General features: G+C 42.0%; 1 protein-coding gene across 7 annotated transcripts in view; it reads right to left on the bottom strand.

Moving 5' to 3' along the window:
- Positions 1-22,865, bottom strand: part of LOC135897804 (uncharacterized) — a 419,017-nt gene that overhangs the window by 325,909 nt on the left and 70,243 nt on the right. For all 7 annotated transcript variants that reach the window (XM_065426504.2, XM_065426507.2, XM_065426509.2 and 4 more), the window contains one exon: positions 21,065-21,177. In XM_065426504.2, the coding sequence (XP_065282576.2) occupies positions 21,065-21,177 (113 nt within the window). The remainder of the gene's footprint in view (positions 1-21,064; positions 21,178-22,865) is intronic.

Genomic DNA, 22,865 nt, shown 5'->3' with positions numbered 1-22,865 from the left:
TCATGTCACGCAACTACCATTAAATTATTCACTTCAATGCTAGAAGTCTACGCAAGCATTTTGATCATTTTCAGCACCTGTTTTCGACACTTAACCACACCTTTTCAATAATATGTGTGACTGAAATCTGGCTTAGTAATGATGATAAGGACCTATTCTGCTTTAACTTATACATTTCTGAGTATTCTCACAGAGAGACAATTAATCACGGCGGTTCAGCTATATTTGTCTCATCTAACATTCCATATAAAGGAGAGCGTGACTTGGAGTTGAATATTACTAATTGTGAATCTGTGTTCAATTTGATTCCCCCGTCTTCAGTATAGGCAACAAGAACTTAGTGTTCAGCTGCATTTATCGCTCACTTTCTTCTTTAGTAACTGACTTCTGTGGTGTGCTTGATCAAACCATGGAAAAAATATCATGCACTAATTGTAACGCAATAATAATGGGCGATATCAGTATTATTCTCATAGGTACTAATTCATCTCATTCTTCTAGTTATTCAAGCATCTTCCAAAGCTCTCGATCATCATCATCATCATCATCATCATCATCAGCCTGGTTACGCCCACTGCAGGGCAAAGGCCTCTCCCATACTTCCCCAACTACCCAGGTCATGTGATAATTGTGGCCATGTTGCCCCTGCAAACTTCTTGATCTCATCCGGCCACCCAACTTTCTGCCGCCCCTGCTACGCTTCCCTTCCCTTGGAATCCAGTCCGTAACCCTTAATGACCATCGGTTATCTTCCCTCCTCATTACATGTTTTGCCCATGCCCATTTCTTTTTCTTGATTTCCACTAAGATGTCATTACCTCGCGTTTGTTCCCTCACCCATTCTGCTCTTTTCTTATCCCTTAACACCAGACATATCATTCTTCTTTCCATAACTCGTTGCATCCTCCTCATTTTAAGTAGAACTCTTTTCGTAAGCCTCCAGGTTTCTGCCCCGTAGGTGAGTACTGGTAAGACACAGCTATTATATACTTTTCTCTTGAGCGATAAGGGCAGCCTGCTGTTCATGATCTGAGAATGCCTGCCAAACGCACCCCAGCCCATTCTTATTCTCCTAATTATTTCCGTCTCATGATCCGGATCCGCCGTCACTACCTGCCCCAAGTAGGTGTATTCCCTTACGACTTCCAGTGCCTCGCTGCCTATTGTAAATTGCTGTTCTCTTCCGAGACTGTTAAACATTACTTTAGTTTTCTGCAGATTCATTTTTAGACCCACCCTTCTACTTTGCTTGTCCAGGTCAGTGAGCATGCAGTGCAATTGATCCCCTGAGTTACTAAGCAAGGCAATATCATCAGCGAATCGCAAGTTACTAAGGTATTCTCCATTAACTCTTATCCCCAATTCTTCCTAATCCAGGTCTCTGAATACCTCCTGTAAACACGCCGTGAAAAGCATTGGAGAGATCGTATCTCCCTGCCTGATGCCCTTCTTTATTGGGATGTTGTTGCTTTCTTTATGGAGGACTACCGTGGCTGTGGAGCCGCTATAGATATCTTTCAGTATTTTTACATACAGCTCGTCTACACCATGATTCCATAATGCCTACATGACTGCTGAGGTTTCGACTGAATGAAACACATTCTCGTAATCAATGAAAGCTATATATAAGGGTTGGTTATATTCCGCACATTTCTCTATCACCTGACTGATAGTGTGTATATGGTCTATTGTTGAGTAGCATTTATGAAATCCTCCCTGGTCCTTTGGTTGACAGAAGTCTAAGGTGTTCCTGATTCTATTTGCGATTACTTTAGTAAATACTTTGTAGGCAATGGACACTAAGCTAATCGGTCTATAATTTTTCAATCTTTGACATCCCCTTTCTTATGGATTAGGATTATATTAGGCATAATAAATGTTCAGTTTTCCTTTGGTTGGAAGAAGACGCCGACATCAAGACAGAACGCCTGTGACAGCAGACATTTTTGTGCAGATATTTTCAATATGTTTATCCCAAGTAAAGTGCAAAGAAAAAGTGACGCCTAATATTTTATGTTCATCCACAATTTGCAGCTCTTTACTAGCATACACTAAAGTTTGATTACTAGTAATAACTTTATTTTGCCACGAAATAACATTACTTTAGTTTTTAGAGAGTTTATTTTTAGGCAATTAGCGGCTGACCATTCAGCTAGCTTAGTGAGTAGATAGTTACATTTTTCTATTATTTCTTGTGAATTCGGACCCCAAATGAGAAGATTAGTGTCATCGGCATACACGATATAAATTTTACAGTGGTATAAATATTAGTAATGTCTTTAATGTAGAGGTTAAAAGCATAGGACCTAGTCCGCTCCCTTGTGGCATGCCATTTAGTAAAGGAACAAAACTTCTCGTGTTTTATGTATACTGATTGCTTTCGATTAGTGAAGTAAGACTCAAACAATGCTAAAGGAGTACCTCTAATGCCATTCTGTGATAATTTCCATAGCAAAATTTCCTGATTTATGCAATCGAATGTCTTACTGAAATTTCCAGTACGCTCCAGTAAGATTCCAGTACGCTCGAGGTCATGAGCCATTGTGTATACAGGGTGGCCAGTTTTTCTAGAGCAATCTGCTCACCATTCTTAAACAAATCTGCTGTTACCTAATCCTCCCCAACTGCCTTCCTCCTTTGCATAACTCCCAAGGCTTTCTTTACTTCTTCCAGCGTTACTGGTGGGATTTCGAATTCCTCTAGACTATTCTCTTTTCCATTATCGTCGTGGGTGCCACTGGTACCATATAAATTTCTACAGAACTCCTCAGCCACTTGAACGATCTCATCCATATTAGTAATAATATTGCTGGCTTTGTCTCTTAACGCATACATCTAATTCTTGCCTATTCCTAGTTTCTTCTTCACTGCTTTTAGGCTTCTCCGCTCCTGAGAGCATGTTCAATTCTATCCATATTATACTTCCTTATGTCAGTCGTCTTACGCTCGCTGATTAACTTGGAAAGTTCTGCCAGTTCTATTCTAGCTGTAGGGTTAGAAGCTTTCATACATTGGCGTTTCTTGATCAGATCTTTCATTTCCTGCAATAGCTTACTGGCATCCTGTCTAACGGAGTTACCACAGACTTTATTCTATTCTAGTTTGGATATGAATGCTTAATTTCTCTCCCTACTCGTCCTAACATTGCCGATGGCACCTTAATTGATCACGCATTATCAAACTTAAGAGATCCACCTGATGCTGGCATTATTACCACCATTATTACCGATCACTATCCTATTGTTTTATGCCTGCGCAATCACTCAGCCTTATGCAACACATCATTCTACAGAGTTGTACTTGACAAAGAGATGTTCATTGCTAGCATAACTAAAACTGACTGGCCGGAAGTTGTATCATCTAATGAACCTCAAAAAGCTTTTTTGCAGTTTTTAACGACACTTTCATCGCATTTCAACTCCCACTCTAATAAAATGCAGAAAAAAGGTATCAGCCACGAAATCCATGGTTACAGATAGCCTTCTGAAAGCAATGCGGTCTTGTGAAAATTTGTATAAGAAAACAAATTAGCAACCTTTCAATACTAAACTATTTGCCCATTACAAAAAGTTTTCTAACTCACTTTCTACACAGCTGAGAAGTGCGAAGAGGAATTTTAACGAACAAAAAATGATAGAATGTGGTAATAACGCTAGGAAAACATCTTGAAGGGGCAGAGCAATACGACGATGACAGAAGGCAGGAACACATAGGACAGCGCTTAACTCACAACTAACTTTATTCGAAGGCATACACACACTATGTACACAACCCATAGCCACGTGCTCTCCCATCTATGGCGTCATTATCAGTGCGCGGGCAAAAAACATGCAAAACCATTTAATCTAACGCTACGCTATGAATTGGCTTAAAAATTCAAATTCACTGTCATGCAAATTTAACTATGGCATGCTTACACAACGCGACCCTTTTTTCCTGATATAGAAGGCCTCAATAATCTCCCTCATGGTCTTATTTTTATGCGCGGAAAGTATTGTGGTGTTTTATATACTGGAGTGCACCCATGCTCAGAGCAATGCCTCACGACATGCGAGTAGGCATTACACATTAATGAGCGCCTATGTTCAGACAATCTAATATTCAGGCAACAACCTGTTTGACCGATGTACACGTGACCGCAGGAAAATAGAAGCTCATAAACAACTCCCATTTTTTATTAACTAAACCAATCCATGTAGCCTTGTGAAATTTGGTGGACTGTGAGACCTTAACTTGTTTACCAATTGCCTGAATATTCTTGCTTTATCACAAATTACCATTTTTACAACTCGCCTCAAATGTGAAGTTTTGACAAAAATGAACGCTATTAAAAAATCAAAATGAAGAAAACCCATTGTAAATTTTTCGAAAAATCTCGTAAACAGCTGTTTACAGGCACTTCAAAAAGCATATTAAAAAACATGTTGCATTATTTCATTTAAAATCACAATACAGGTGGTAGAAATGAGAGCTTTGCCAGAATGCAGCAAGGTGCTAAGAAAAAGGGACGTCAGGGTAAAAAGAACGTGCATAAGGCTCTGACTTGCCTAAACTTGACCGTGAGTGCGACGTAAAGGCAGTTTTAACTTCTGCATAAAAGTGTGTTTAGTACACTACTTATTCACTTGAATGGGAATAAAGAAGCATCAATATAACCTTTACATGGCTCATTTTATTTAACAGCAAGTGCGTGCACCTTGCAGCGTAGATCATTTGTGCCTTCTGTTAAAGTAGGTTTTTATTTCTTGGTGTGCTACAGAATTAACGGCTAACTTTCTGTGAATGTACACAATTAACAGAATGTATGGCAGGTAAATGTCTCTAAAAATGTCATACTGGTCATTATATAAACGTCATTATATAACCTAAGAGGCAGTGGTAGGAGTGGCAATAGTGTTGGTTAGGGCAGGGTTAGCTGGCAGATAGTGGCAGTGATTGCTTTTTTACTGCTTCTGAAGAAAAAGGAACTGTTAGATTACTATACTATGAAAAGTTCACAGTCCCTAAGGATCACAACTTGTCAGAAAGTTCACAGATTCTTAGAAAAGCTGGAAAGAAGCACAACACTTCCTCTTTTAGATACTTAAGTCTTTTGGGAAACATTACCTGTTCCGCGCACTCATGAGGAAATTGCCTTCTGTGCAAAGCATCAAGTAGAGCATTTCTTTCTTCATTGAAGTATTGGCCGGACCAGATGAAGTCTCAGCCAAACTTGCTGGTATACAATGCATGGGATAGTTCTTGAAGCACCACTGACGAATGGGAAACGCTGATAGCGTGCTGAGAACCCATCATCGGTTTATGAAGTGCTGCAGTACTGGTAGCTCTTTCCGCATTTTTCTACAGGACCAACTGATTCAGAGGGCCAGATCATGCAGTTCTAATGAAGTGAATCCAATACACAGTGGCACAGTTGCTTGCCTGTTGGCTTACTGACCCGTCATTGTACACTTGTTGATGACCCAGATGTGCCACATTCAAGTGCTCCCTCCAGCTTGGAGGCAGGGAGAGGGAACAAGGCACTTTGAGCATAGCCGATGTATGCGCTCAGAAAGCCTTCATCCTTTTCCGATTACCTGCAGCAGTGCGAGACACTAACACAACGCAATCGAAATTCGTGGCATCAGGCTCACTTAACCAAATACGCCAAGACTGTATGCCTGGAACACGTGGCAAAGATTTCCACTGGTTCTTTTTGAGGCGGCGAAAGTTCTCTAATTCATCCGCATCTGCATAGAGCAGTTTTACGTTTTTCAGCGTTGCGGTCACCTGCACCACCATTTCAGAGGCTGACCTAATGACAATTGTGCTGTCTGCTCTGAGATTGTAGAGCGAGGCTTGGTGCTTTACTAAGCCACCAATACCATCGCAAGCGTTTTTGCCATGTCCTGTGGCCGAAAAAAGCCACTTCGTTGACGCGTTGACGCTTTTAGTGCGTGCGAACGAACAATGGAAACAATTTCCCGTCGATGAACTCACGGGAGTCCTAAAAGTAAAGGCTTATTGTTTGCACCATACAACTTCAAGAATTGGTTATCAGAAAGGTATACATCAAATCAGTATACATCAAACCAAGAAGGAAAATAAATTATTTGCCATTTTAGTGAGAAAGCTCTCACTTTCTCACTTTAGCTTTTGCACTGAAAGCGCGAGACCGAGATCTGGAGGAATTCCTGTCACGTGGTTGCTCCAATCTCCCTGGGAGCAGCCGAACTATATGTCACCTATAGCCACGCTTTCTCTAAGTCCATTCTCGAGAAGGCTCCGCATCGCTCCAAAGTGAGTTGGAGCACGGTTCGAATCCACCGAGCTTGTACAGTTATCAAATCGAATGTACCGTTAGAAACCTCCATAGCGGGATACTCTATAGGCCCACACAGACAGTCTTATGTTTCTCATACATCTCTTCCATTATTTTTCTTCATTTTTCTGTCATATTTCAAAAGACTTTCCCCCTTCCATATTACCCATTCTGTGAGAGCTCATAAAGCTGACACTTGTTTTTGAAATGGCTACTGGCGCCGTCAGACACATAAGTAACATGTTTGTCAAGCTGAAGTTCTTCCTTCATGAACTCATAGATATTTTTTAGTGCAAAGCAAACGTGTGCAGCATCATGACACACGCCATCACTGATGACAGCAAAACACTGAGCAGATCCTCTACTCGTGACGACACCCGTAAATAGCGGGACTTTATTAGAGCCAATGGCATGATTGTAATACCCCGTTCGGTACAATAGCTGTCCAATTCTCTGCAACGTGAAAGTGAAAGACAAGGGATCCATGCTGTTGATATCGTTTGGTGTCATATAATGCTGATGCTTGAATGCCTCTTATGTAATCATGGGTGATCTACATGGTTGACAAGCCATACACATGGCTCCTGCAGAAAGGCAGTAGCCTGTGGTGTCTTTTTGACAAGGTCGCCACTTTCCTATACTGCATAGTTTACCTCTGTCTCTTCAGGGATTCCCAAAGTTGTAGTAGTTAAAGCATCCTCATTTGCACAATAATTACAATCGCCCAGGAAACAATCGGTCGTGGGCAAGGTGCAAAGACATAGTCCTTTGAGGTGGGTAATTGCATAGGCACCTTCAGCAAGCTCTTCTAGCACAAAAACACACTGTGTGGCGTTGGCACTATACATGCAAAGGCACACTTCTTGTTATGCCATTTTGGCCGGAGAGAACATAGTATCAAATTTCCGAAGTCTGTTAAACAAACAAGATCATCTGCAAGCCTTTATTGAATGCTGTTCCGCGGACATAGTACTTGGTACCGAAACTTGGCTTTGCTCTGATGTAGCTGACAGCGAACTATTGCTTTCGAATAGTTTTTCCTTGTTTAGAAAAGACAGAAGCACATCTCGAGGTGGTGGCGTCATAATTGCTGTAAATAAGAAGTTCAGTGCGCATCTTGTCGACACTTTTTCCGTCCTCGAAATATTGTGGATCGCACTCCGTTTATCGCCATCTGTAACTTGCGTTATCGGGGTTTGCTATCGGCCACCCAGTTCTTCAGCTGACTTTGTTGAATGCCTTCATGATTCTTTAAGCATTATTCAAAGCAACTATCCGTCATCGGAAATAATACTTGCAGGTGACTTTAACTATCCAGGAATTGACTGGCCGACATGCAAACCCGTCGAGGGCGCAAGACGGCATGAATGTAGGCAGTTTCTTGATGTTCTCTCTTTGTTTAGTTTGAGCCAAATGGTATCATGTTCCACACGTGGTGATTCAGTTCTAGATCTTGTACTGACTACGGATCCACAAAGTATGTATGTACGCGTCCTTGACTGCATGAGTGACCACAATGTTATCCACTGCGAGTACACCATAAAATATGAAAAACCTCGTAATGCAAAGAAAACCATATACGATTACAACAGAGGGGATGTACGCGGAATAAATAACGACCTACTAACATTTCCTACGCAGTTTTTATTGACCTTTTCCAACGTGATACAAACGAAAATTGGCAGATCTTTCAAAGGACGCTCACTGAATTGAAGGAAAGATATATTCCAAGAACTACCATCAAATCTTCAAACAAAAACATGTGGTTTACAACACATGTTAGGCGGTGTATTAATAAGAAGAAAAGAATGTATTCAAGGGCAAAGCTTTGGAACTCTGCCGACGACTGGGAACGCTATCTCGAACAGGCGAGACTTTGCAAAGCAGAAATTGAAGCAGCTAAGGAAAAATTTTACAACTACGACTTATCACAAATGTTAAAAAACAACTGTAAAAAATTTTGGGAAGTAGTAAATCCGAAAGCATCGTCATCATCTCTTGTGTCAATAACGAAAGATGGTGAGCCTCTTTTGCAGTCCGATGTTGCGGAAGAATTAAGCAATTTTTTCTGTTCAGTTTTCACATCAGAAGAACCAGTGCCACCAGGTCTGAACTTTATCAGCTTTAATACTTCAATGAATGACCTCATAATCACTCGCGAAGGTGTAGAAGCCGCTATAGATCGTCTACCAGTCAATTCGGCACCCGGACCAGATGACATTTGTGCAAAATTGCTAAAACTTACAAAACCAGCTATATCACGTACCTTGGTTGCTATTTTTCAACAGTCAGTTAATACAGGATGCGTGCCTGACGCCTGGAGGTGTGCACGCGTGATCCCCATTTTTAAATCTGGTGATCCCTCCTTAGTCTCAAACTACAGGCCCATATCATTAACAAGCATCTGTTGTAAATTACTAGAGCACATCATATCATCCAACGTCATGAAATTTCTATCAGATCACAATTTCTTCGCTAGCAATCAGCATGGTTTCCTTCGTGGTCGTTCCTGTGAAACCCAACTATTCGAATTAGTAACTGACCTCCACGAAGCCGTTCATGGTGGACTAAAAATAGATGCTATATTTATTGATTTTGCAAAAGCATTTGACAAAGTTCCGCACATCCGCTTATTAATGAAGCTAACGAATCTTAACATAAACAGTAGGATTACAAATTGGATAGCTAATTTTTTAACCAACCGAAGTCAATCAGTCTACGTGAATGGGTACTCATCTTCACTTTCGCATGTAAAATCCGGTGTACCGCAGGGTTCGGTCCTGGGCCCAATATTCTTTCTGATCTATATTAACGACATAGGAAACACTTTATCTTCTACCATAAGGCTATTCGCAGACGACTGTATCATCTACAGACAAATTAGTAACGCGGAAGACAAGAACTCATTACAGGTAGACCTCGACAAACTCGCATTTTGGTGTTGCCAGTGGCAAATGGAAATTAACGTTTCTAAAACTAAGGCCATGACGTTCACGAGAACACATAATCCAGAATTGAGCTATTACACGATTCAGGGAATCCCTGTTGAGAAAGTATCCACATTTAAATATCTAGGAGTTCATTTATCCTCTGATTTATCTTGGAACGAGCACATTATTACCATAACCAGTAAGGCATCCAAAACACTCGGCTTCATTAAACGCAACTTATACTTGGCGAACACTGCTACTAAGTTATTAGCATACACTACGCTTGTTCGTTCAAAGGTAGAGTACGCATCCATTATTTGGAATCCGCATCAGACCTATCTGATCGATCAACTCGAAGCATTATAAAATAAAGCAGCAAGATATATCACAAAAAAATACTCGCGAAACTACAGTGTTACGGACATCAAGGAATAACTTTCATTGCCCTCTCTTCAAAACCGCCGACTAATAACTTTATCACATTTTCACGCGCTTTATCATAGTAGATCCGCGTTCCGCGAATCTTACATCAATGCAGCTCATACTATTTTTCAGCGTTTTGATCACCCATTTAAAGTGCAACCCCTTTTTGCTCGCACTAATCTGTACCGTCATTCACCATTACTTTTGGCAATATATCATTGGAATAAACTACCGAGGAACATTGTATCTGCCATTAACCATGATGTTCTTGTTAACAAGTTGAAGGTTTTCCTAAATGTGTGATTATTTCTGTATTGAGTGCCTACTTGCGTATGTTATTCTTTCTGCATATAATTATGTCACTGTCACTGTATCTTACCAATGTTCTTTTTCTACACGTTTTGTAATTGTAACTGGCTCCCCCCCCTATGTAATGCCCGAATGGCCCTTTAGGGTATATGAATAAATATATTACGTGCGTTGAAACACATTCTTCTGTATCAGTAATGAATAACATTGTTAATATCGGCAAGCTTGCGGCAATAACGTAGCCATGTCCACTTTGAGGAGACAGAAACACATGAGCGCGCTTAGCTGCCAGTGACCTAGAAACACATGGCAGGCACGCTGCTGGAACTGCGGCATCTGTCTTCACTACTATCCTAATACGGCACGTTTCCGCTAAGGGTGGGTGAATATCTTAGCTGTGTTACAAGCGTCGGCGTATGAATAATGTATCAGTGTAAACATGGCTACTATCGTTGACACTCACGATTTGTTGTGTGCCCACAAGTGGAGATGAGAAGAAACGAAAGGCGCCTTTTTTGTTGTTGTTGACCATAATCATTATAAAGCCTACACATAATAAAGGCAAGATTGGTTGCAGCTTTTTTTTGGTGATGGAAGTGCAGAAAGTGATGAAAGTAATGAAATGAGGCATCTACTTAAGAATGTTTGGTGCATGCAGACCGCTTGGTTTGTGTTGAAGAGTCGTTCGCGCAGCATTCGACAGATGGCAAGCGCGATCAACCTTAGCTAGACTTGGCACACAACATATCGCTGCGGCAAGTTCGGGGTGCGATCATTACGCGAGTGCGATCATTATGCGACTAGATATGGTATTAAAGCCCCACAGCGTCAAGAGGACAATACACAAGTGGGGGTCCAGTAAATCAAGACTTTGGCTAAGGTGTCCCAACCCTGCAACAACATCGGGAGGCCGTGCTATGCGACGGCAGCCCAGGGGGCCAACGGGCGTGATGCGACGATAGTGCATAACGTTCTCGCAGGCGGCAGCAACGGCGGCTACAGCAGCGGTAGTAGCAGCCTGTTTTATGTCTTAGAACAGCAGGAAGCTGAGCTAGTTGGTAAGGATTCACTATGCAAGAAAAGGTGAGGCATGCATACAGGACACAAGAGAAGAGAAGTGGATGTTGTTTGTGTTGTCCACTTCTCTTGTGTCCTGTCTGCACGCCTCACTTTTTCTTGCATAATGTTTTATTACCATTGGAGGACAAAGGCCTCTCCCTGCGATCTCCAATTACCCCTGTCCTGCGCCAACCGATTCCAACTAGCGCCTGTGAATTTCTTTATTTCATCGCTCCACCTAGTCTTCTGCTGTCCTAGAGTGTGCTTCCCTTCTCTTGGTACCCATTCTGTAACCCTAACGGTTCAACGGTTATCTAACCAGCGCATTACGTGACCTGCCCAGCTCCATTTATGCGCATTACATGACATGCCTAGCTCCAATATCTATAGGTATTGCAACAATTAAGTGACTTACATTATGAAAGCGTCCCTGTTGAAGACAACTCGGCCTCATCACAGCTACAAACTGACATCGCCCACGTGTCTCATATAAAACCATACTGTTAATCTAGTTTGCTATCATTCTAACTAGTTCCGGTACGGCACTCCAGCCCCCAGGCATATGTTACAATGCATTTGGACAGGACCATGTGAGCGAGAGATAGAGAGACAAAGAAAAAGTAGTACACTGTCTGCTAGAGCTGTGATCAGTGTACCAGCCTGTGCGATTACCACTAACCTTTCACATGTAAATAGTTGTGCATACAAATGTGCATTCGGCTTCCTCTTTGTAACAATATTGTTATGCGTCGTGGTGTGCGGGACTTTTGTGACCTACGCATCAAGAGAAGCGACATGTCTGCCTCTTTGAAGTGCTTTAGCACCTTCTCCCTGACCTAGCCCTGGTGCAGACGATGACACCCTCTTGGATTTTGGCTGTGTCAACCTTGCTTCTTGGCTTCGGTCTTCGTTCGTTGCAGGCTGGCCTCGGGGTTGTCCCTTTCTTCAAGTCTCGTGTTTTCTTGCGGTAACTTCCCAAAATCATAGATAACCAAATGGCCTACACTCACACTCTTCTATGACCTCTGTCTTTGGAAGTGTGGAGATTGAAGTGGCCTTCCCGCACGTTGTGCTTAGCTTGATGTCCGTGAACCACCGCCATAATGGCAACATGGCAGACACAGATAGCGCATTGGAGTTATATAGTAGTCAGGGCATGGCGAGACCATCGCAGATGCAGCCATGAACCGCCTTATGTTCTTTGTACAGGTCACGCTGACCACTTCAATCCTGTGCGCACCAACAGTCAACTTATCTTGCAGCCTCCGTGAAGGAATTTTTCTTGTCGACCACGTGGCTGCCGATATCAACGGAGGCTTGGTCACGCAATCTGCTCATCAGCCCCGACCTTCAGCGCCACCACTGACAGTACAAATACCCGAGCAACTCAAGCACACCTTCAGAGGGCACGGCTAGACCATCGCTGATGCAGCCATGAACCGCCTTACGTTCTTTGTACAGGTTCGTTTTTATTATTCCTGTCGCTGCTTTCATAGTGATGATAGGTGTATTATCATCCTGCCGTGCCCTGAACAGTGCCTTTCTTTAGTTGATGATGCATGGAGTGTGCTTTTGCTGTTGCTTGCTGGTGATATTGAGCAAAATCCCGGACCTTCTAGGGATGAGATTAAGCTTCTTCTTTCTGATATGTCCTCATCCTTACAAGCATCCATTAATAACCTAGCTACGTCGCAATCCGATCTCAGAAAATCGATGAGCGCCCGTTTCAATGAATTAAATGATGTGCTAAATGTGCTCGCTCAGCATACCGAAGCAATCAGCCAATTGCAATCTGAAGTTGCTTCTCTTAAGAAGGTGATCAATGTGCAACAAAAGAAATTGGACGATTTCGAAAACAGAAGTTGGCACCGCAATTTAGTTGTTTTTGGCCTTCCTCAATCTGATCACGAGAGTCCAAGCACTTTAAAGCACGCAATTACTGAAGACCTAATCCGCGTAAAGCTAGGATTATCGGTCTGTACCGTAGAAAGGGTACACAGAATAGGAAAAAAACGTCCTGATAAACATAGACCAGTCATAATGAACTTCTTTGATTACAATGAGAAATTGTGCGTCCTACACAATTCATTCTAACTGAAAGGCTCAACTATTTCTGTTAGCCACAACTTTTGTGTGGCTACTTTAAAGAAACATTCTAAACTATGGCAACATGGCAAACAGTTTAAAGCGAAAGGCCATAAGGTTTCTCTGGACTATGAGTGACTTCGGGTAGATGATAGTGTTTACGTTTGGGATGAGGCCACCTCGCAGCCAGTTATGCTACCTCAGACTAATTTCCCTAGAGCTGGTCCTTGATAGCAAACAGAGACGCTCCGTTTTATCTTGCTTAATGCAAGAAGTCTTGCCAACAAGTCAACCCAATTAGAACATATCCTCATCCTCTATGACCCACACATTTTGGCAGTCAAAGAACTTGGTTGACACCAGAGATAAATGACTCCGAAATAATTCTCACATCCCACAAAATAATTACACATGACCGCACTGGGCATGGAGGGGGTGTTGAGGAGGGGGGTGATCGCAAAAAGGGAGATAAGTTGTGTTCAGCTTCCAAACATACCACAGCATGAAAGCATTTGGTGTGACGATAAATATCGAGATTTTTCTATTTTAGTCGGTGTCGTATACAGGCCTCCCAAAAGCCCAGTGTCATTCGTGAAATCCCTTGCCATCTACCTAGAGCGCATGCTCCGACCTAATCATAAATTTCTGATGGCGGGTGACTTCAATCTACCTAGCGTTGATTTGGAACAGTTATCAATACCTGGCTCTCATGATGCTGAACGTGCACATGTTCTTCTTGATTATATGTTCTTTCATGATCTTAAACAGGTTGTACTACATCCCACACGTGTCACAGAACTCACCCAATCAATTCTTGATCTTGTTTTTATCAAAGGCTTGTCGGAAAATCCAACTGTTGTCTTATCTGAAGGTATAGCTGACCACAAACTTGTACATGTGGAGTTAGAAATACAAAAAAGCGTCCAAGTTACACCCATCACGCAGTCCTTTCTAGATTTTTCATCGGCTGATGACGAATCCGTCTTGGATTGCTTACATCTTTTCCTCGATGAATTCAAACACAATGATGACGTCATGCTTCTCTGGGACAAGTTTAACTCTGTTGTTAAGTATTGTATTGATAAATTCGTACCGACGCGTAGAAAAAAAAACGTCATAATCCATGGATCACTCGTGAAATCACTCATCTCAAACGTAGAATAAAGCACAAACGCAAGTATAAGCTAGCTCAGAGTACCAATCCACTCTTTAAGGGATGCTCTACTCATCAAACTTTGCAACACCAGTGACAAATTTCATAATCAGACTATGATTACATTCTTAAAAAGCTCCCCAGACAAGTTTTGGCGTTTCCTGTCTGAATAATCGTAGTGTTCAGCAGCTAAGAATAAACAACAGCGTAAGTTCTAATCTTAATGATATCGTCAATGAATTAAATGACACATTTTATAAAGTATTCACTCGACCTTCAGTTCTCAGTGCACATAATAAATCATACACGCTATCTACATCTCAATCGATTCCTGACATTTGAATTATTCGGGAAGAAATTCTTACTATGTTGCTTGATATTGATGTAAAAAAATCACTTGGAGCCGATAGTTTGCATAACTTTCTTCGATGCTACTCCGAACCAAGTTCTGAATTCCTATACATTATTTTTAATGCATCTCTTAAACAGAGCTCAGTACCGAAAGACTGGCTCACGGCCAAAGCATTACCGGTGTTTAAATCAGGTGATAAACTTATTCCTAACAATTACAGACCTATTTCCCTCATAAGCACATGTTGTAAGCTCTTGGAGCATACTATCGCTAATCGCACATCTAACCACTTGGAAGGGAATAAATTTTTTTTTTTTTTTCAGCATGGCTTTCGTAGAAAGTTTTCAACCTCAACTCAATTGTTATCCATTGTACATGACTTTGCCAGTGCCATTGATGACCGCCTGCAGATTGACGCAATATTCCTAGACTTGTCAAAGGCATTTGACCGTGTGCTACATGCAAATCTAATTGAAATTCTTAAATCACTTGGACTACCAGAAAATATAGTGCATTGGATTCAAGCTTATTTCGCGAATTATGTTCAGTTTGTGGAAATCGATGGTGTGAAATCTAAAAGCCTGCCTGTTTTATCCGGTGTACCACAGGGGTCAGTGTTGGGACACCTGCTGTTACTTATATATATAAATGATATTGCTAAAAATTTGGATCCTATATGTCAAGGTGAAATCGTTTGCTGATGATTGTGTCATTTATTCCCCAGTAAGGAATTCTTCATGCCAGAATACACTTAACAATAGTCTTTGTAAACTTGCGGACCGGTGCAACGACAGAGGAATGCAAATAAACTTTTCCAAAACAGTGTCAATGACAATAACATTGAAGCGAAAACCACTACTTTATACTTACCACATTGGCAATCGGAACCTTGAATCAATTACCTCTGTCAAATATTTAGGCATAACAATTAACAGTGACCTAAAATGGGACACCCATATTGACAACATATGCAACAAAGCTTTCAAAAAACTTTGCTTTCTATGTAGAAAGCTAAAGAAGTCCCCTTCATCTGTCAAGCTGCAAGCTTATCGTTCCTTCGTACGCCCAGTCCTAGAGTATGCTTCCATAGTGTGGGACCCGTTCTTTAAAAGGGAAATTGACAAACTTGAACGAATTCAGCGCCTGGCTGCATGGTTTATTTGCTCTGATTACAAAACATCTTCATCAGTTTCTGGCATGTTAGGACAACATGGACTGGATCCGCTCCACGTGCGCCGTAATATCGCCAGGCTGAAATTTTTTTACTCGTTGTTTCATAATCAAACAGGTTTAGCAAATGCCACATATATTACCCATGCTCCACAAAGGTCATCGCATATTTTTCATTCTAAAGTAGTTCAGTCATACTTCGCTCAAACTAAAATCTTTCGGAAATCATTTTTTCCACTTACGAGCGAAGAATGGAATCATTTACCGGAATGTGTTGTTGAACGCACTTCTTCTGTTTCATTTGAAAATATGTTGATAAATCAGCTTTTGTAAACCCTCTCCTGCTTGGGCAGCATTGCTGCCTGCAGTATTGTGTAAATAAATAAATAAAAAATAAAATACTTTCCCATGCAAACCATGCTTCTGCCTCCCGAGGTCGAGTCACTGGGTAAGCATATGTCACCGGGATTCTCCCCGATTGGTCTCCCTAGTGGCGGCCCCCAAGTGCCCTCTCCACTGAGTCATCATCATCATCAGCCTGGTTACGCCCACTGCAGGGCAAAGGCCTCTCCCATACTTCTCCAACTACCTCTGTCACGTACTAATTGTGGCCATGTTTTCCCTGCAAACTTCTTAATCTCATCCACCCACCTAACTTTCTGCCGCCCCCTGCTACGCTTCCCTTCCCTTGGAATCCAGTCCTTAACCCTTAATGACCATCGGTTATCTTCCCTCCTCATTACATGTCCTGCCCATGCTCATTTCATTTTCTTGATTTCAACTAAGATATCATTAAATCGCGTTTGTTCCCTCACCCAATCTGCTCTTTTCTTATCCCTTAACGTTAAAACTATCATTGTTCTTTCCATAAATCGTTGTGTCATCCTTAATTTAAGTACTATAACCCTTTTCGTAAGCCTGCAGGTTTCTCCTCCGTACGTGAGTACCGATAAGACATAGCTGTTATACACTTTTCTCCACTGAGTGCTTCATCACAATGGCAGATGCTCACAGGCCTGCAACGAGGTGGTTACGTAGGACGTTTGCTCTTGTGACTTCTCGTTCTCACGCTCGGTGGACCACTACCCAGCTAGCCCTAGTGCAGCAGGTGCGCATACTCAATCAGTATTGTGGCTGGCCTTTGCCCGTAAGTGCCATGACTGTCTCACCGTGACCCACCGTGGTTGCCAAGTGGCTATGGTGTTAGGCTGCTGAGCACAAGGTCGCGGGATTGAATCCCGGCTACGGTGGCTGCATTTCAATGGGGGCAAAATGTGAAAACACCCATGTACTTAGATTTAGGTGCATATTAAAGAACCCCAGGTGGTCGAAATTTCTGGAGCCCTTCACTACGGCATGCCTCATTATCAGAAAGTGGTTTTTGGCACATAAAGCCTCTGATCCAAACCGCTCTCTTTCTGTCTCTCAAAGTTATGCCTAGCATTCTTTGTTCCATCGTTCTTTGTGTGGTCCTTAACTTGTTCTCAAGCTTCTTTGTCAGTCTCTAAGTCTCTACGCCATATGTCAGCACCGGTGAAATGCACTGATTGTACACTTTCCTTTTCAATGATAATGGTAAGCTCCCAGTCAGGAGCTCATGATGTCTGCCATATGCGATCCAACCCATTTTTATTCTGTGAATTTCTCTCTCGTGGTCAGGGTTTCCTGTGATTAGTCGACCTAGGTAAACATACTCTTTCACCGATTCTAGAGGCTGACTTGCGATCCTGAACTCTTGGTCCCTTGCCTGGTCGTTCATCATTATCTTTGTCTTCTGCATATTAATCCTCAACCCCACTCTTACCCCCTCATTCAGAAATGCATCTTGACTGACATGCCTGACTTGATATAAACGACACCTAGTGTGAATGCGCCCAAGACGCCGATTGTGTTTCCTTTATGCGTTCACGACATGCATCATTTAAGTCAAGCGTGGGCTTCAAGTTAAGATGCATTTCTGAATACTGGGGTTACACTCTCTCTGTTAGGGTCGTCAATCATTTGTTGTAACTCATCTGTATTGTTGCTGAATAGAACAATGTCATCAGCAAACTGAAGGCTGCTGAGATATTCGCCATCAATCCGTACTCCTAAGCCTTCTCAGTTTAATAGCATGAATACTTCTTCCAAGCACGCAGTGAATAGCATCAGAGAGATTGTGTCTCCCTGTCTGACCCCATTCTTTATCAATCAATCAATCAATCAAATAAATCAATCAATCAAAGCAACTTGATTTCGCAACTTTACAAGGCGAAAAAGTGGCCGAAGAAAAAGCTGCTACGCTGCTGTTTGACTGGGCTCCAGCCACCCATCAGCAATGGAGACGAAACACATTTATCATTACTAAACCATAACATACACTGTACCAGACATACAATGAATCGAAGATTATATTACAATCAAACATGCCTCTCTAAGGACATGTAGGAAGTAAGAATGAAATAGAAAGCCTAAGTACTCATAATATACATACATAATACAATGGCTAGACACAACAAAACAAAACAAAAATTTTTTTTTATTGCGTGAATAAACTTTTTATAACTTTCTTCACTAACGTTGTGATGTCAATATTTAGTGTGTCATAGTGATTTAACGTTGTTGGCAATGTATGCCGAATTCTCTGACAGCCGTATTGTGTGTGCGAAAAATGAATGTGCCATGGTGCTGGATACCGAAAAGGATATGTTGTCAGGGTGTGCTCAAGTTGTGCAATATCGAGAAAAGCATCTAATCTGCCCTGAACTGCTTTCTTATAGGAACACAGTAGAGTGTAAGTGTACAAATATCAAACTTTAAGGCTATTATGCTTATCAAAAAGACGTGCGGTGTGTTCTAAAAAAGAAGCACTTGACACCGTGCGGACTGCCCTTTTTTGTACTAAAACTAGTTTGCTATACTGGTTCTCTGCTATAGTGTTACCCCAAACTACCACACAATAACACAGATAAGAACTAAACAGGGCATCATAAAGCAATCTTCTAATTGCCACCAGGAGATTTTGTCAGCACCTATTCATTATGCCCATTGTATTGCTTAATTTAAGCAATGATGACTGAATGTGCTAGTTCCAGAACATATGATCATTAAATATAATGCCAAGTGTTTTTACACATTTTTCAATCGAAACATGGAACGGGCCAAGCATAAGGGAATCAGGTACCATAACCAATCTTCATAACACACAAAACACACACTTTGTTTTCGATTCGTTTAGTGTCAAACAATTTGTCTTGCACAATTCGTTTGCTCTAGAACAAAACGCATCTGCCTCGACACATAGGTACCTTCCTGCTTTTCTTGTGTAGAGTTAAGGTAGCTGTAGAACCTCTGTAGGTATTCTGCAAGGTATTTACGTAAGCGTTCTGTACTCCTTGATTACGTAATGCCTCTATGACTGCTGGTATCTCTACTGAATCAAATGCCTTTTCGTAACCTATGAAAGCCATATAGAGAGGCTTATTGTGCTCTAGGGATTTCTCTATAACCTGATTAATGACATGGATGTGATCCATTGTAGAGTACCCCTTCCTGAAGCCAGTCTGTTCCCTCGGTTGACGAAAGTGCAGTGCTGCCCTTATTCTATTGGGGATTATTTTGGTAAATATTTTACATAATACTGGGAGTAAGCTAATGGGCCTGTAATTTTTCAACTCTTTAATGTCTCCCTTTTTGTGGATTAGTATACTGTTTGCATTCTTCCAGTTTTCTGAGACCCTTGCAGTCGGCAGATACTTCATATAAAAAGCCACCAGTTTTCTAAGCATTACGTCTCCTCCATCTTTGATTAAATCGACTGTTATTCCATCTTCTCCTGCCGATATTCATTTCATGTCTTGCAAGGCCCTTCTGACCTCACTGCTAGTTATAGGAGGAGTTTCTGTATCCTGTTCATTACGGTTTCTAATGGAGGTATAACAATGGCTATAGCAAACACGTCTCACTGCTAACTCTGTGTACTACATAGACTAAAGCAAGTGCCGCATGCCAGGCAAAATCGAACAGCACATCAGGACCGATGTACCCTGTTGAAATCATCGCCAAATGTTGTCAAAGAACACAAACAGCACACAAATCTTGGCTTGCATCGGTTCCAACCGTGCGTGGGTTCTGCATACATTTTTTTTTTCTATTGCGGAGGTGACGACGCATCAGGTTTTGTGAGCGCATGCTCCGCCCAGACAAGTGTCGCCTAGCAATGGAGCCACATCTCTTCCTTTTCTCTGCACATGCCTCTTTCTTCCATGCTTCTTTTTGCAGCCATACCAGCTACACGTGTGGAGAAACGTCCATGCCCACAGGTATGTCACACAGTCACAATTTCTGGACAGAGTCATTTACATGCCCTTCGGAATAGTTAAGGGGCGCGCCTTATGCAAGGGAGTTGCAGTGTCTACGCTAAGGAATGTGAAAAATAAACTAACAAAAAGAAGCATTGCACTTTGAGGCCACATGGAGCTCTGACAGCAGTATTCTCGGCATCTCCTTTGCGCGCCACACTATACATGGTGCTGCAGTGGTGCGTGGCAGAAGACTCCATGGAATATAACAACAGCGTGGGCCGTGAGCCAACAACGGTGTTTTTGTGGATGCTCCTATAGTGACAACTGATAAACTATTTGGTTGATGAGTGAAACGGTTAATTCTCGAGCTTTCACTATAACAACCTTTTTCACTAATGAACAATTTGCCACAGTCTCCTGAAGTTCGTTATATAGATTTCACTGTACTGACACACATCGTACCTAGCCAGGTAGTGAATCAATACAGCTTTTTCTGTCATTGGCGCGCTCCCTGTGGCCACCCGTGTTGTGGTAGTGCAGTAATGCCACTCGTCTGCTCTCGTCGCTTCCATGGCACGCATAGGAGCTTGAAAAATATTAACCTTCATAATAGTAACAACTGCCGAATTTTCCTTGATTTCCTTTCTAAAGGGAAAATGCACCGCATGGTTGATAGGAAATTTGCATCAACAATACAGTGCAATTTGGCTTTCACGCTCAAGAAAAAACTAGCCTAAGTACAATGTTTGAGGTAGACACGAAAGACAACCCGTGAACCTATTTGAGCAAAAGTTGCAGCATTTAATACAGAGAGCAAAAGCGATACTTGCAGATAGACAGACCAATAATACATACCATCCTTTTTTGGCAATTTTATACCAACTGCTGGTTAGCCTTTGAGGCTTTCCATCTCTGTTCATTTTCACTATACTACTGCCTTTGCAGATCACAGCACTCTACTACCAAATAGCCAAACCAGAAGCATTACTCAATACTCACCAGTTTGAGCCCGCTGCTTGTGTGATAGTAGACGTCAGCCATTGGACGCCCATTGTCCTGTCCAGGCCCCCCAGCAGAGTTGATGGCCCGCATCACAACCTCCCTCCAGAAGCCTGTTTGTTGCAAGATGGCTCCACATTAGTGAGTGCAATCATCAAAGAAAAAAGAAAAAATATAATTATCCCTCTCCTCTTTAGCACAATAAACTACTACCACTAGAACAAACGCAACTTGCATGACTTCTGAAAGACTGCATGGGGCAACGGGAAGCGGGGCACAGAAAAACAGGAACAAGAGCTTACTGCCGACTGAAATTTTATTGTCAGATACAAGACTTTATGTAGAAAGTACAGAAAGAAAAAACGAAGAGTGGGCTTGGCGGTACCATGATGGAAGGGCCGACGAACTCACTTTTGTTCTTCACACAGGTGGTGTTGCTGTCGTGTCTGGTTCAATTGCAAGCCGAGGATGAATTCCGCCTTCTTCCTAAAATCGAGTTCTTCAGTGGTACCGCTTCAGTGTATTTGCTGAAACAACTGACTTCATACTGCTGCGCACCCGGGCATTGACTGCATCGCGGGAAGCACCAAGGTCATCGGTATCACCGAATGGGGCGGTTTCTTCGCCGATGGACTATCACTGTGGTGACAGTGGGCTTGGTGGCACCGCGATGAAAGGACCGACGAACTCACTTTTGTTCTTCACACAGCAAACAGTGACAAAGGCTCTTATGCTTGTTTCAAAGACAACTGTCTTAGTTTGCTAGTGCTGCTGAGCCCACAAGCCCTTTGTGCAATTTCCAGTGAATGTTTGGATGTTACAATGCAATTGTTATATTGTGGTGACGTTGAAAAAAATCTGAGTCTTGAACGAGAGTTACTATAACAAATTCTGGCTGAAATTAAAGGGTTGAAGACTGATGTGACCGACCTAAAGGCAATAGTTGCTAAGGTCGAGACTGTTGTGTCTAGTATTCCTGAGCTAACTAAGAAAATAGAACAATCAGAAACAGAAATTTCTAACGTACGTGTTTGGATGACATGCAGAGAAAACTTGGTTCTCGAAAACCACAATCGAAACAATAACCTCATCGTAATGGGACTCTCAGAGATAGAAAACGAAACATCAGAGAAATCAAAAAGTGAAGTAGTTGCAGAGTTTTTCTAGAGAAGCTTAATGTTTCTGCAACAACTGTTGAACGCCTGCACAGAATTAAAGATTATTCTCCAGGCAAAGCAAGGCGAACATTCCTGTGTCTTACGAACTTTGAAGAAAGGCAGGCTGCACTTCAGAGTGCTCGAAAACTTAAAGGGACAGGTATTTTTATTAATGAAGACTACTCGAAGGATGTTCGAAGCGACGGAACCTATGGAACAGTGCTCCGAGGGATAGGGAGAGCAGGCACAAAGTTATTCTTGTTTACGACAAGATGACGATTAACAGCACCACTTATGCCTGGGATGACATGAAGAAGCAACGTTATGTAATGTATCAGCAAAAGATAGACCCGACCGCAACTGGAACTAGTGCGTTAACATCTGACTGATGCCACTAATGCGCAGGCTTCACTTGCTCAATATGAATGCCCATAGCCTTTTAAACAAAAGCTTTGAACTGGAGTACGTGTTGACCAAGCACGAGCCTGATGTAGTGATAGTGACGGAAACATGGCTTTACTCTGAAGTTTATGATCAAGAAATCTGTCTGCCAGGGTACACAGTGATAAGGAACGCCTGTAGTAGCCATGGTAGAGGTGTGGCGATTTTAATTGATAGCAGACTGCGGTATACAGTACTTGAGC

The sequence above is a fragment of the Dermacentor albipictus genome, chromosome 7 (assembly GCF_038994185.2).
Source record: "Dermacentor albipictus isolate Rhodes 1998 colony chromosome 7, USDA_Dalb.pri_finalv2, whole genome shotgun sequence".
Taxonomy (NCBI): domain Eukaryota; kingdom Metazoa; phylum Arthropoda; class Arachnida; order Ixodida; family Ixodidae; genus Dermacentor; species Dermacentor albipictus.
Note: the sequence above shows the minus strand (reverse complement) of the source record. Positions and strands in the feature narration are given on the sequence as shown.